At 37.9% G+C, this 15,495-nt stretch overlaps 2 protein-coding genes across 2 annotated transcripts; one reads left to right on the forward strand and one right to left on the reverse strand.

Annotated features, from left to right (window-relative positions):
* Window positions 1-353: 353 nt before the first annotated feature.
* Window positions 354-5,511, reverse strand: LOC117790920 (allatostatin-A). Its single transcript, XM_034630535.1, has 3 exons — window positions 5,323-5,511; window positions 805-1,253; window positions 354-743 (listed from the first exon to the last, which is right to left on the reverse strand). The coding sequence occupies exons 2-3, from the start codon at window positions 1,199-1,201 to the stop codon at window positions 673-675; spliced, it is 468 nt and encodes a 155-aa protein (XP_034486426.1). The 5' UTR covers window positions 1,202-1,253; window positions 5,323-5,511; the 3' UTR covers window positions 354-672.
* A 6,571-nt stretch (window positions 5,512-12,082) lies between these two features.
* Window positions 12,083-14,154, forward strand: LOC117791392. Its single transcript, XM_034631127.1, has one exon. The coding sequence runs from the start codon at window positions 12,434-12,436 to the stop codon at window positions 12,686-12,688; it is 255 nt and encodes an 84-aa protein (XP_034487018.1). The 5' UTR covers window positions 12,083-12,433; the 3' UTR covers window positions 12,689-14,154.
* The last annotated feature ends 1,341 nt before the right edge of the window (window positions 14,155-15,495 follow it).

The raw sequence follows: 15,495 nt of genomic DNA on the forward strand, positions 1-15,495 counted from the left end.
TCACAAAACAATTACACATATTTAAATTTAAATAATCACTTTGTTTAAACATATAGACGCGTTCAAATATATAATTGTTACTACTAATTTTTTACGCGTTTTTTGATTACAACGAATTACTCTAACTGCTGCGTGTGTCTGCTTGATGTGGGAGAGAGAGTGCCCCAAAAACAACACATAATCATTTATAAATATATTGATACCCCATTAAAGTGTACATACATATATATATATATTTAATATATTTATTAAAATTTGATTAGATCGAATATATTTATATGTATAATTGAATATTTATGTACGTTCATAATTTCTGTTAATATTTAATTGCACACGCCAGTTTTTTTTAATACTTTTTTTTTTGTATTTTTGTAGAATTTTATCTCTTTTTTTGGTTGCCATTTCTTTTTGCTTTTAAAACTAAAATTTTGCTGCAGTTCAACGCCTCAATTGAATAACTTAAATTAAAATGTGCTATCCTTTCGTTTCGAAAAAGTTTTCGAATTTTAGATTAGTCGTTTGAAATGTAATTTATGTTTGACTTTTGTACAAGTCTGAGCCAAGTAAACAGCTTTAGTTAATAGTCAAAGTTTACTTTGGCCTCTCACAAATGGCACACGGCTGGAATTGGGATCTGTATGTCATCTGTGTGCTACTGGAGGACAGGCGAGCTTAACGCCTACCCAGACCAAAGTTGAAAGGTTGTGGACGCGTCGTCCGTTTATTTTGTCGGCCTCCCCTTCCTGCAAATGAGACACACGAATCATAAATTGTCCATTGCATTTTTCTAAATTAGTTACTCACCTGCAGATGCCATGTAGCCCGGAGGTAGCGCCCTGTAATCAATCTCATTTTCTTGATCGTAATCATAATCATTGCGCTTTCCCAGACCAAAGGAATAAGGACGCGATCGCTTGCCGAGTCCAAAGTTGTACACCGGCAGACGCTTCATACCAGGACCTCCATTCGTGTACATATAGGCGCGTCGACCTAATCCAAAGGTATAGCGTTCCATTCGTTTATCGATATCGCCCCCATTATCCTGCACATCTTCGACAGGACTCATTAGCATATCGCTATCGCCATCGACATCTCTTCCGACTTGGCTGCGTGGCTCCTGTCCACCGATTGCTGGCGAGCAGCTAACGTATCCCAGACAGAAGAGCGCCAGGAGCAGCAGTTGGGCATTCAGCATATTCATTGTCTTAGACGTGTCTCGGTCACGGGCACGTGCCTTGTGCTCCTCGACTTATCTGTAAGTTGAAAAAACATCAATTCCATTTTTTTGTCCGTAACGACTGGCTGTCAACTGAAGGTTCATATTTATTTTGGGTAAAGAATATGTATTTAAATTTTAAATCAAAAAAATAAACAACATTTGACTAGCAGATATCCTTTTTTGAAATACAAACAGCTTTACGCATTGCTTTAAAAAAACATTAAAACTTCTATGAAATGGCTTACTTTTTATCGAAATATTGCATAATTCCACTTTAATATTCGTGTAATCTTTTTGGTTTTACACTTGTACTGGAATAAAATTCTATTGAAATTGTGACAAAAATAACCACTAATTATGTATGTTGCCGAGAAAAATGCAATTATAATTATGGATTGTATATCTATAAATAATTTTAATATTTAATTAACGACTACTTATTTTGTGTGGAAATGGATTTTTAACTTTTATGTACCTTTTTAAAACATTAGCTACTTGGTGGAATAATATACCCTACTCTGGTTCCTAGCTGAATAAGGAAATGTTCAGGAATTCCGCACTCACACGCATGAAATATATACACACACATACGTACTCGTAGTACATATGTCAAATGGCAACAAATTTCCGAGCTTTGACAGGTTGGCGACAAGCAAAAAAGAAAAGAAAAACAATAACAAAAACGACAATAGAAAATAGGAAAAAGCAACACACGCAATGGAATGCTTAAAATTGTCTTTTAGCTTTTCAGTTACAATAACGTGAGGAGAAGCTTAAAATTTCAAACTTCAAATGCAGTAGACGAGTTTTCTGCTGGCCTTGCAATCTTGGTAGTTGGTTGTAGTAGTAGTAGTAGTAGCTACCCTTTGCGTGAACCCATAAAGAATTAAGTTTTCTCCCTGGGCGTTGATTTTGGTTGTCACCTTTGCGGTGGCAGTGTCCGGAGGTTTGCTGACTTTGTGCTCTGTATAGAACTTAATCCGCGAATGATGCGACAATTAAGTTGGACACATTCTCCGGCTTTAAAATTGAAGCACATTTTAGTGGCTGACAGCTGCCTTTAGTGGGTTATACTCGACAAGGAGCTGCAAACACTTTGCCGAGTCCAAGTGTCAGTCATCTCAGTATCTCAGGCCATCAGCTTTTGCCATTGCCGTCAATGTGACGCTTCGGGGGATGGTCTTTAATTGAAAGTACATAATGGAAGTGAACATGCCGCCATTTTATTGTTGTGTTTGCCATATCTGAATGCATTTGCACTTCCTGGCCGCATCAGTTGCAAGTGCTTGACACTCTGAGCACGTATCAGCCCATGGGGCAACTGTTGGCCGACTCAAGTGATATTGTACTTGTAGTTTTCTTTGACAAACCACTTGTTGTTTGCACAGGCAAATGAAGTCGCCGCTTAAGACAAGCCAAGACAAGACAATTTTCCATTAGTTCAAGAGCTTAACGAGGCTTAATTCTTAGCGCCAATTGATGCCCAGTTCGCGCTGTGTGACATAATGATGTGCAAACATTAGAGATGCGCATATTGTTAATTGTAACAGGCGTTTTCACATTTCATAAATTACACATACGCAACGTTGGATGTCATAAATTGCTGGTTGCATGTGCAACAACGACATGAACATCAACAAATCATGCAACAGGTTACACACACCAGCCACCGCAAGGCCATCAAGGCCAGATGCGACCCTTCTTGCCATGATTTACAATCGTGGCAGCAACAGCTGCGCATTTTCCACGCCGCACAATGAAAGCGATGTTGATAATAGGCGGAAAATCGTCACATTCGTTGGGTCTTTATCAAGCGGCATCATGTACATAGATCTATATGTGAATGTAAGTGTATATGCGAATGTTGACATTTGCAGCACAATCGTAAATCTGCAAAGCGAAACTTCTTTGAACGCATCATCTAACAATAAAACCTTGTTTGTCGCCACAATATTGAAAACAATAAACCTTTCCCCCCTGTCCAAATGAGACTTTAGCAGCGATGATGCCTCCGGCGGCATTATCTGTTTATGAATTTATGGTCATAACTTTTGTGGCCTGGCCATGGCCCATTGGCCTGGTCTTTTCAGTGCTGTTATGCTCTGTTCTGTTCTATTCTGTTCTGGCTTTCTCATATCCGTCGCGGCGATTAGATTGTCCGCAAGCGAAAATGCAGCGGAAATTCAAAAGGGTCTTTGCTGTTTTCTAATTAAGTTGGAAAACTTTGCTGCCGTGGCTACAAAAATTGCAATGCCTGGCAAATTGGCCAAGATGTCAAGGCGCTAAAAAGGTGGATGGTGAACAAAATAGAATATGAGCAGCAAGGACCAACAGGCGATTTCAGCTCCCGTCTTACAATATGTACATATGTGTATGTAGGTGTCTATGTATGCTGAGCGCACACACACACTCACACACACATATGTCTACACAGCTGAAGTTAAAACGTTTTAGCCGCAGGTAAAGCTTTACAAATGAGGCAAAAATTAACTGTGCACAATTGAAACGCACGCAATTTGTGCATATTTTCTTCTTTTTTTTTTTAAATTAAAAGCCAGAAAAGGTAACAACACTCTCAGTGGGTAAGCTGCTTAATTAAGTTACGCTCAGGTAACGAAGTGGCTAACTTCTTTACGTCAAGTTATTGCGGTTAGACATTGAACCTCGAATGAAAAGGCCGCAGTTCACTTGGGGCAACATTCTGCTATCTTTTCATTTAGCGCAATAAAATAAATTATTTATTTATCTATTTTCTAAATAAACAATATGTTTACAACAAGTGTTGCCCGCGGCAGCACACTATCTTTATCATTTTCTTCATCTTCTTGTCATCAATCAACCATACTCTTCCGATTTGTTTATTTAATTTTTTTTTGTATTATGCTCTTGGGATTTTTTCTGTTATTGATTTAATTGCAACTTGATTGGGGCTTGTCTTTTGTCTTAAGGCCTGTTTTGTTTGTGTCTTGCGAACGCTTTTACATAACATGTCATCCATACGCCCCGTTGTCCCTAGGATCTTTTCCCTCTTTCTCTCTCATTCAAGGCATTTGACGCTGCGAGCGATTCCAGTAATCAAATTTATTTTCCTATTCCTTGCAATTGAAATTGTATTGGATTTGGCTGTTTTCCTTAGATCTTTAAGCGTCAAAAATTTAGATTGAAATAAAATTGCATACTTTTGGGGGCTAGCTCAATCAGATTTCTGTTTTGTATTTGATGAACACAGAACCTAGTTCTCATCAACTAAATGCAATCCAACTTTAAGTTTGCTTCATTACTATTTATTCTTATATTGCATAATATATTTTCCAAAATTTTTATAAAGTTTTCTTGTTCAAAAACATTTGTTTCTCAGATATTTGATACTCATAGCACTGTCTAATTTATTCAAATTTAATTTTCGTTTATTAAAAAATGTTTATTATGTTCCTGAAACTTGTGATTTGATCAAATATTACACTAAAGTTAGTAAGAACATAAAACTTGTGTGAAATGTAAATTGTGAATAAGTTTAATTGATAAAACTGGTCAAGATGTAATTTGAAAAAAAACTTTAGCTTTTAAGCACTGTATATATTTTGTAAATCACTAATGTGATAAGATTATAACATTTTAGATATTGCGTTCTTGTAATAGAAAATAGAAAATTAAATAATTTGCATAGAAATACACAACTGGGAAGACGAATTTATTATGCAATTCACGACTTAATTATACAAATTTGAGATTTAAAATTGCCCCAATTTTAAAATAATTGCAATGCATAATTACCTCAATCAAATCAAAATAATGTAAATAATTTTAATAATATTTTGGATTACACATTTGCATACGAGTTCGAACGTGTCACATTGGATATATGTTAATATCTCTTTGAATATTGACTGCTTACAATCTGATTATGCATAAGAATGTGCTATTTGCTGAAATGGGTTATCTAATTTACAAATGTAACTGAAGTTCAGGTAACAAGAAATCCCGGAAACAGAACAAGTTTTTGGAATTTGATAAGTTGATAAAATATTAATAATTTGTTAAACATAAAAATGTGGATTGATAGAACACTAAATATTCTTTTTATAAATAACTAATTTACTTACATTTAAATACAGTAATCTTTTCCGCGTGGTTAACGAATATTAACAATTGAAAAACACAAATCACCGACAAAGTTTAGATTTATTTTATGCACAGACACTCTGCCTAAATTTCAACAATGAGTAAATTGTCCTTTCGGAAGGCAACTTGCAGCAGCACGTTGACAGATCAAATGTCGGTTAACTTTTGAATCCTCAGTGGCTAAAACGTTCGTTCTTATATGAGCCAGCCGAGGGCTTTTCGCGCGTTTGTTATCAGTACAGTGTTAACGCCCACGGGAAAAGCAACAGTCAACGACGAATGACGACAGTGTATGGTGTGGTGTGGTATGGTGAGGTGTGTGTAGTGTGCAGTGGTGAATTTGTGCTTATCTATTTCACCATGCTGCGTCCTTGTTACACGACCGTAACGTGGTTGTCATCGTTCAGAAGAATACAGGATGTAACAAGTGGCCATGACCATGCTGCGATTTGGCCGGTAGCTTGGCCTTGAAGTCAACCCCTCATTAACGTGGTTAACACTTTGGTGATGCCGGAAATCGGAGACTGAACATTAAAAAAGTTGCCTTCAGCAGGTAATCTTGATCCACAACCAGGATACCAGAGTTTGGCAGGAAATGTTAAACAACCAAAATCACAAAATTTTGATACTGTTGTTGCATAAAATGTATATTTCTTAACCAATACTAATTGCCTTTTATGAACGATTAACTTTTTATCTTCAAGATGTAAGTAGATTTGTTGAAAGATTTAATATCATGTTATTTAGCAAGTTCTGATTACTGATCCATCATAAGCAAAAGGACGATGACGGATTGAAATCACCTGCTGAATGCCCCCAATAATGTGTCTCATTAGTGTGCCTTATAAACCGCCTCTACTACACTACACTACACAAGAACCGAATGAGTCGACTGTGCGTGGGTGGAACATTATGCATGCTTGTAAGTATGTGACCAACTATTTCTCAATTTCATTGAAAAATTGTCAACTAGCCGAGCTGCGCATTAGTCAAATGCTGAGAACTTGCCGTTAGCCTGCCAGCGACTTTTCCTAAGCTTTTCCATTTCCATTTCGATATTTTCTTGTTCGTGTTCGTGTTCTTGTTCCGTTTGTATTCCGTTTTTCTATTGCTTTGCTTTGTGGCAGGCAACCAGCTGACAGCTTAAATGACATGCATGCTATTTGTTTGTCTGCATATGCCACCCATCCCGTTATGCGCATCCTTTAACTGTAGCTGTAACATTTCAAAAGTCATGGAACGCCATGGAATTTTATGCGGCCTTTATCTATTTTATTTTTACAGAACTCGACTGCCTTTGCCTTTGCCGCTGCCTTTGGCTTTGCACTGTATTTCAACGTTTTACAAATGTCATGTTAACTTCTAGAAACTCCATTGAGGACAATTTGCCTGAAAGCGAAACAAAGCTGCCGTTTTTGCATTTGAATGTTTCGCAAATTATTTGCTTGAATTTAGAATTAGAATTTATGTGAATAAGAATTTATGTAAAGCTACTTCAAAAGATAAAACTAATTCAAATTTACCATAAAGTTAATTTTTTATTACGTTTTATTTAAATAAATTTAAACTAGGAAACAAATTTCATTACAATCATTGAAATAATCACATTTATACTTACTTTATTTCAAGCTATTATATATGGCTATATTTTTTTTTGGTATATGAAATACATAGAGCTGCCAACCTGTCACATTTTAATTTTTTTTCTTCATTTCAGTTCATAATTTTTTCTTAATATTAATTTTAAATTTTAATTCCTAACATAATTTTTATTCTTAGGAATTTTTTCGTACATAAATAAATCAATTATTAGAACTTCAGTTTGTAAAATTGCTGGGCTCGAATCCTACATTACATCTCTTGTTTCCAAAAGAAATTGTCATAAATATCTCTAGAGATATGTGAACAGAAGACATATATTTATTTTAATTTGCCTATCTGAGCTGTAGTATTAAGTGTTCTTCTAATAGTCTTTGCAAAAGAACTAATATTAACACCAAGGCAACCAACGACTAAAGTGAAAAACACTAAATTGTTTTCTCTGCCATGCCGTAAGTTACAAAGTATCCCAGTAATTCCGGATGGCAATTCAGTGAAAGCCAATTGCCAACTAAGAAGCCATCAGCAATCGGCCATCAGAAATTTGCCACCCACAGAGTGTTTAACAGTAAATAGTTTAACTACTTAATACAAAAATCGTTAGCTAATTGCAAAATATTGTGAAAATATTGCTGTAAGTTTGGGAAGGGGACCTGCTGGGAATGGGACAAGAGTGGCGTGATGTGATGTTCCCGGAGGAACTTGATGTTGTGTGCTGTACTGTGCTAATTGCCGCTCGGGCGTATACGTAATGCCATTTAATGGGAGAACGCACAGCGTGAAATTATGGGGCCAAATCATGATGAGCATTGAAATTGCATTGAGATTTGCGGGGCGTGCGACATTTATATGAGTTGGAATGAGAACCAATATAGACAACAACATGAACAGCAACAACAACAAGTGCAATGCATATGACGTCAAGTGATGTCAGGCCATTGAGATACCACGTTGTTGCCAAAAGCTGGCCAGGTGCTATTCTGGTCGACTTATTCACCACAGTAAATCGATCATAAATCTTGACGCTGATAGCGTTTAGTAATGACGAGCATGGTCTTCATATCCACATTCATATCCATATCCACAGCCATATCCAGAGCATAGCCTGACCAAGTGTTCAAGGCGTGCTAGCTACTAATCTCAAAGGTCGCGGTGTTGCACACCGGAACAGGTTCATAAATTTCCCAGTTGGCCAATGATTGTGCGCCTGTGGCATATGGCTTACTTTTTGTGAGTTTGTGTGACTTTTGAGCCTGTCATTGTCACAGCGTATCGAGGATATCAAGTGTAGATATCTTGGCCAAAACAACAACTGCAGGCCGGCGCTCAAGTAATTTCAATTTAGTGTTCCAGAAGACAAGTTCAGCAATAAATCATCATTTGCTACGGCTACGGGGGCAACAAACCTGCACCATACCAGCCACAGTCAGGCAGGCAGTAAGCGTCCAACCAGTTTAGCCCACACCTACTCCAACACACACACACACACACACATACACACACAGACGCACACAGCGAACCAAACACACATCTGCAGAAACAAACTTCCCACCAAAAAAATGCATAAGCAGAAAAATAAACGTCAAAGAAAACATTATTTGTAGTTGTTAGATGACAACAACAGCAACAACAACAAAAAGAACAACAACAACAATAACAACGAAAAAATTGTAATCACGATTTTGATGCTGGCTTTCGGCGATTTTTCCCACAACAAGTTTTTAGCTGGATTTTAATTGATTCGGCGCATGAGAAAAATAAACGTAGTGCAATGCAAAATGCACTTGAGATCCAGATGAACTTATGTGGCGTTAGATATCTGTCTGCAAGAACAACAACTAAAAGTCAGCACAAGATCACACACACACACACATGCATGCATATATGTATGTATATATGCAATCATTTGATATATTTATACTCAAAAAGCGTATAGAATTATAATTAGAACTTTAAAGGCTGGCGATATTTACAATAAGTAAGTGCAAAGTACATACAAATATTGTACTTTTAGTTGGTGTGTGTAACTCTTCTGTCTGTCTGTCTGTCTGTCTGTCTGTCTGTCTGTCTGTCTGTGTATGTGTAGTCGTAAACTTGAGTGTGAGACAGAAAGTCAGCAAAGAATGCTGCTCTCTTCCATGCGGCATTGCTGCCGGTTTCTTCTCAGTGACACACTTTTTTTGGAACGCGCTGGCAGAGTCGCTGCCGGGGCCAGAAGTAGGTGAGCAGTCAGCGTCAGCGTCAACGTCAGCGTCGACGTCGGCTTCGTCGTCAGCGTATATGTATGTGTGTACTTATGTACGTGTACATACGTGTTTGTATGTATGTATGTATCAATGCGTTATCCATTCTACGCTTCGCTGCATTGAAATTTCTTTTTCGCTTTCTTTTCGAACTCTACAAAGCGCCAACACTTACACTCGCTTGCTCTTTCCCTCTCTCTGTCTCTCTCTATCACTCGCTCTGCCTCTCTGTCGCTCTAATGTGCTCTCTTGAATGCTCTGCTCTGTCGCTCTCTCGCTCTCTATTTCCATCACTACTTTGCTCTCTCTCTCGACATTCTTGCCACCCACTGAAGGCAAAGACGCTGCCACTTTATTTTCAACTGTGTGTTTGTGTGTGAGAGAGTGTGTGTGTGTGTGTGCTCAAGTATATGGGTCAACTTGAAGTTCTTGGAGAAAACTGGTAGTGCCACTCTGCAACTTGCAAATGGACGAAAGTGATATGGCTACTTGATCGAAAGCGAATGCGCTGTCTCCATCTCTTTCTCCTTCGTTAGCCACGTTTATGTCATGCATTCGTAATGCGACTTGTGATCATAGAGAATCGTTAGTTCGCTACGACTCAGAATCAAATGAGGTCAGGTTCAACATTGGTATGCTAATATTGTCTAGATGCAGCCATTTCCGTTTTAGGGCTCTGGCCGCACAACGTTGCGTATGCGCAATCACAATCTGAATCACAGTCACTGATGCAGCTGTTCAAACAAAAACAGGAACAACAACAACAAGATCCACCTGTAAACCAGACGAGGCTGTAAACGTGATTGTGATTTCAGTCATGCACTTGTTTTGCCCTTTTTGTATCCCAATTATGTAAATGAAACTTACTTCGCCACATAGACAAAAGTTTTTGTCTTTCCAAAAAATATATTTATACAATTTTATGGCTGTATCTGCTTGCTGCCAAAAGGTGAATGAAACCTGATGAATGCCAGTAAAAACAACAACAATAACTGCTTTGTATCTGAGAGGCAACAGGTGAGTCGGCTGCAGTATTTAGTGATTTTCACCTGGCGGTGAGTCGCGACTCGAGACTCACGCGTGTGCATTTATAGTTGGCTGTTGTGCTTTCGTTGTTGCTGTTTCTGTTTCTCTTGTTGCTGTTGTTGCTGTTGTTGTTGCTGTTGTGAGTGTGCGTTTGGAATTCGCAAATTGTTATAAACAAAAACGAATAAATAAAATCACAAAAATACAACGCAATTTGCTGCCGCCACACAAAAAACAACAAAGTCGACGTCGACGACGACGACGAAGACGACGACGACGACGAAAAGATTACACAAGCGCAGCGCCGACGCAGGCAGCACAAATTACATGCTGAGCTTGTGGGTAGCGGGGGCAAGCGATTGCGGGAAACGTCCATTAGAAACTACACTGCAATCAAGAAAGCTCTCGCGCGCAGCTTACAGCCAAAGTTGAAGCTCGCCAAGTCTCTGCTCTCGCCGACGCGACGTCATCGTCATCTGCGCAGCAGCAGCGGCAGCGGCAGCAGCAGCACCCTAATCCGCGATCTCCATCTCAGCACACTGACTCAGTAATATATTTCTGCAGCGAAATTGAAAATATATTAATTAATAATATTCAAATATAAAATATAATTAACTTGGAATTTTCAAAATTTCAATGCTCAAAATTCCAAAGGGAGTCTTTGTATGAAAATCGAAGCCAGGATCCAGAGAGAAAACTTTTCTGCAATAAAATTTATTAAATTTAAATACAGAATGAATAAAGAGGCCAAACCATGATCAAAATGACATTCCGCATGAAAATCGGTGAAGTTTTGGCAAAGTTATGACAGTTCGAAGTTTCTCAAGCCACTGATCTAGCCACTTTACAAGTCAAAAAATTACTCAATTTTGACATGATTTTTTACAAGAAAATGAAAGCCCTCAGAATTACGCTATTAGGAGTTGATTAAAAGTATAAACTTGAGATTTAAATTTTTGAATTTTCAAAATTTCAAAGGGGGGACCCTTACCATCAAATCGAGTCTTCGTCGAAAATAATTAAATTTTCTAAATGAATTAAATTTGAATTCAGAATGAATTTAGAGGCCAAACCATGATCAAAATGATATTCCGCTTGAAAATCGGTTGAGTTTTGGCAAAGCTGTGACAGTTTAAAGTTGCTAAAGCCTCTGACCTAGCAACTTCACAAGTCAAATTATTTGAAAACTTGAGATTTAATATTATCAAATTTAAAATTCCTAAGAGGGGACCCTTTGAATTTAAATGGATACCAGGATCTAGAGAAATTAAGTTTTATTTTTATAAAATTGATTAAATTTGAATGCAGATTGAATGTAGAGGTTAAGCCAAAAGCAAAATGATTTTCCACTTGAAAATTAGTTTAGTTAGAAAAAAGTAATAAATGTTTTCAATCGGCAACAGACTAAGAGTCAGCATATAAAAAAAAAAAATACAAATGAGTGCTTTAATAATAAATTTATAGTATTTAAATAAAAAAATGTTTTATTTTAATTTTGAAATTGCAATGAAGTATTTAAGTTAGTTTTTGAGTGAACGCAGACCAGTGTGGATCAACTGCAAAGTGTAGAGAAATTTATCATTTCACTGCAACGTTTACCAGCGGCATCGGCAGCAGCAGCAACGACAATAAGAAACGCCAGCAATGATCGCAGCAGCAGCCAGTTTTATTTATTTTTGTTGTATTTGTATTTTAGCGCTCAGTTTGGCTCCCATGTGGCTCACACGCGCTCAGCTGACGTTCGTGCTCTGCACGCGCTCTCGTCCGCTCTCTTTGATACTCAGTGCTCATCGTCGTTGACGTCGCTGTCGACGCTGACTGTGGCTCTGACTGTGACTGGCTGGCTGGTAACGCCACAAAAACAACACCACAGTTTTTCGAAATTAGTTCTAGTGAGTCTGTGAAAGTGTGAGCGACTATCGGACGACGGCGACGACCACGACAATTACGAGGAGCAGAAACGACTTTACTTTGAGTTTCGTTTTATTTCGTGCACACGCGCGTTCAACGAGCAGCCCACACACCACACACCACAAACCACACACAACATACAACATACAACGTACAACATTCAACATCTTCACAATTCAACAAGCGGATCAACTGGGCAAAGACTATTTATTGAATAGAGATCAATTGGAAATTCAGATACAGATCGCACGACATTCTCATTGTCGAGCATTGATCGATCGATCGTCGATTCTATAACTAAAACACGTGCAACATGTCGCATCAGTGCAGCTGCGGTCGCGATCTCAACAACAACTACGTGTCCTATACGAGTGCATATGCCAATGCGAATGCGGGCCTGGATCGGGACGCCAACGCGAATTCAAGCAGCAAAAACAGCAGCGCACATCACACACAGCTGACGGCCAAGGTGATGTTTGGTACAGTGGGCGCCATCAAGGAACTACGCGACAAGGAGCAACAACAGTCACGGCATGCGGCGACGCGCGCCGGTGAGCGACGCAACTAATAGTGGGCGGACGGCGGACATCGGACTATGGACTGCAGACTGGGCGTGGCAGTCAGTGATGTCCACCAGGCAGTCCGGCAGGCAGCAGAGTTGTCGAGTTGTCGAGTTTTCGAGCTGTGTAATCCGAGTGCTGTGCGAAAATTCCAGATCAGGCGGAATACAAATTTTTGGAATATGTTTACATGTCTGTCTGCCTGTCGCGGACTCGGGCCCAGCCCGGGGACTCATGTTAGAGGCTTCAATGTGTTTAGGAAGGGGCAACGCAATTGTTAGGCAAGTGTGCAGAAAGAGTTGAATTTAATTACAAGAAACCAGAAATCACATTCCGTGCTGTTAAATGGTTTTTCCAATACCATTAAAATCCTAACCGAATTCCAAAACACATCACAAACAACTCTTTTGCACACAAACACTCTCGATTGTTTGCGGTGTTTCTATATCTGTATCTATATCTGCATCTATCTTTCTCTCTCTCTCTCTCTCTCTCTCCATTGGAGTTACCCTCAGTAGACAACAACTAAATAATACGTTTTTTGCCTGATTTAAAACATTGATCTTTTCAATTTTCCATTATATTTTGTTGCTAGTTTCAAATAGTTTCTCCATGGATTTCCCTCATTTATGAGTAAGCTTTGCTCAATTTTCTGATATTGGTCAAGAATAAAATTTGCAAAAGGCTTTTTTAATGGAAGTCTCATTCAAATGAGGATAAATTTATACTTGTAAATTGTTTATGATATTTATAACTACACATAATATTTTATAGTGCAATACTTTAGTTATATACTCATACACACACATACGCAGATATGCATAGCTTTAAGTTTGTTTTACATATAAGTGCGACTCTCACACAAACACACACACACATATATATATATATATTTACTCATATTTTACAACAAATTTTCGATTGTGCCTTGTCACTTTTTGTGGGCCGCATCTGGAGATTTCCAAGCACAAGTCGCAGTCGAAGTCTTTCACATTCACACACACACTCACACACACACAAAAATATTATATATATAATACTGATAATTTGATAATTATACGAGTACTAAACTCTGGCTACAGCTGATATCGTTCCTTTTTATGAACAACTTGGAATGCAATTGACTAGGAAAACAAATCAATAAAAACAAAAAAAAAAAAAGAAAACTAAAACAAATACAAATACCAGAAAAGAGCTGATGTTAGCTTGCTCAAGTGATTTTTAGTAAAATGGAAACGTATCTTAATTGGCTAACTGAAAAATAATCGAAATAATGTTACTAAACTGACCGTGAACTTTTCGGAAATAGCTAAACATTAACAGGACCTGGGAAAATGTCTGCATATATGTATACATATGTACATTATATTTATTATACCTAATAATTTTACGATATGTATGTACTGTCTATTTATAACGTTAAACTTAGCATAACACTCAAGAAATGCAAATAAAATCCCAACTTTTTAATCAACAAATTTGAGATATTCAATTTAATTTTATTCAAAAATACACACAAAAAAAGGTAAAGGTAGAAAATTCAAATCGAAGTAAAAAGATTATCCGCAACAAGTTAGGGGCAAATAAATCGTGGGCGTTGTCCACGTCAAAAAAAAGACCCTGTTGTTGTTGTTGTTGACATTCCCATTGTCATTGTTGAATGCTTAAAACTTTGTTGAGTGTGAAAGTAAAAAACAACCCAGCAAAATAAAAATAAAATAGAAAAAGCATAAATTATGAATTACAATACAGCAATTGAGAAGTAAAAGATGCCAAATGAAAGCGAAGTCTCAAATACAGTCTCAAATACAAAAGCAAACGGTTCTTTATCCAAAGCTGACGTCGCGCGCTCTCGCTCAGTTTCTGTTTCTTCTTCTGCCTCTCTTCTAATTATGACTCGATTCTAGTGAGAGCATGTTAGTGTGTGTTAGTGAACACAGCGCTCTCCGATTCTTACGCTCGTAACAGTGACCCAGTCTCAGTTTTGAAGTCTGCCTCTCTTCGTCTGCCTCTGCCGTTGACCAGCACTTGACAAGCGTCATTAGAAGCAGAGGCAGCAGCAGCAGCAGAAGCAGAGACAGAAGCAAACGTAGACGCAGCTGTCGCCGCAGTCGACGTCAACGTTTCATTTCATTTCAGTTTGACGCCTACGAAGACCTATTCCTCTCGCATTCTCTCTGCGCTCTTGGGACAAAGCTTATGGTGGATCAAAGTCAGCGTTTGTTGTTTGCTCTCATTGTTCTGTTTGCTCTCCCTCCCTCCTGGCTTATTAAGTGCACACTCAGATCAATTGAATTCAATTACCCAAGTGCGTGGCTCATGTCAGGCAAATTTATTTGCTTACGTATACTTAATTTACGTAAGGCTTATAAGGCGCATGTTTAGATCGCTTGATCGAGGCATTTCTATTGACGATGGAAACTTGTTGATGAAACAGCCTTGTCCGTTATTACAATTCAATTGAAACTATATAATGTCCAATTGATAATTAGCAATTGGCTTCTCTGACTTGTTGTAAATACACTCGTATCTTATTGTCGTATTGCTAATCATTTTACGCTTATCTTAAAATCCAAACGTCAATCTTATCGATTGAACTAATACGAGTATGTCATGGAAACTCAGTCCAAAGGTCATTGCTATAATTTCTTAATATTAACATACAAAAGTATTAAATAGTCCAGTCTGAATGTGTAGCTTAGAAAAAAGTATAATTACCCCAGTCTCAGGCTTTTGTAAATAAATCAACAAAGAGAAATATATTTTTTATGTATGTATAAAATGTGGGCACTTATCGAGAATAACTTAATCGAAT

This window comes from Drosophila innubila (assembly GCF_004354385.1).
Source record: "Drosophila innubila isolate TH190305 chromosome 3R unlocalized genomic scaffold, UK_Dinn_1.0 2_E_3R, whole genome shotgun sequence".
In the NCBI taxonomy this organism is placed as follows: Eukaryota; Metazoa; Arthropoda; class Insecta; order Diptera; family Drosophilidae; genus Drosophila; species Drosophila innubila.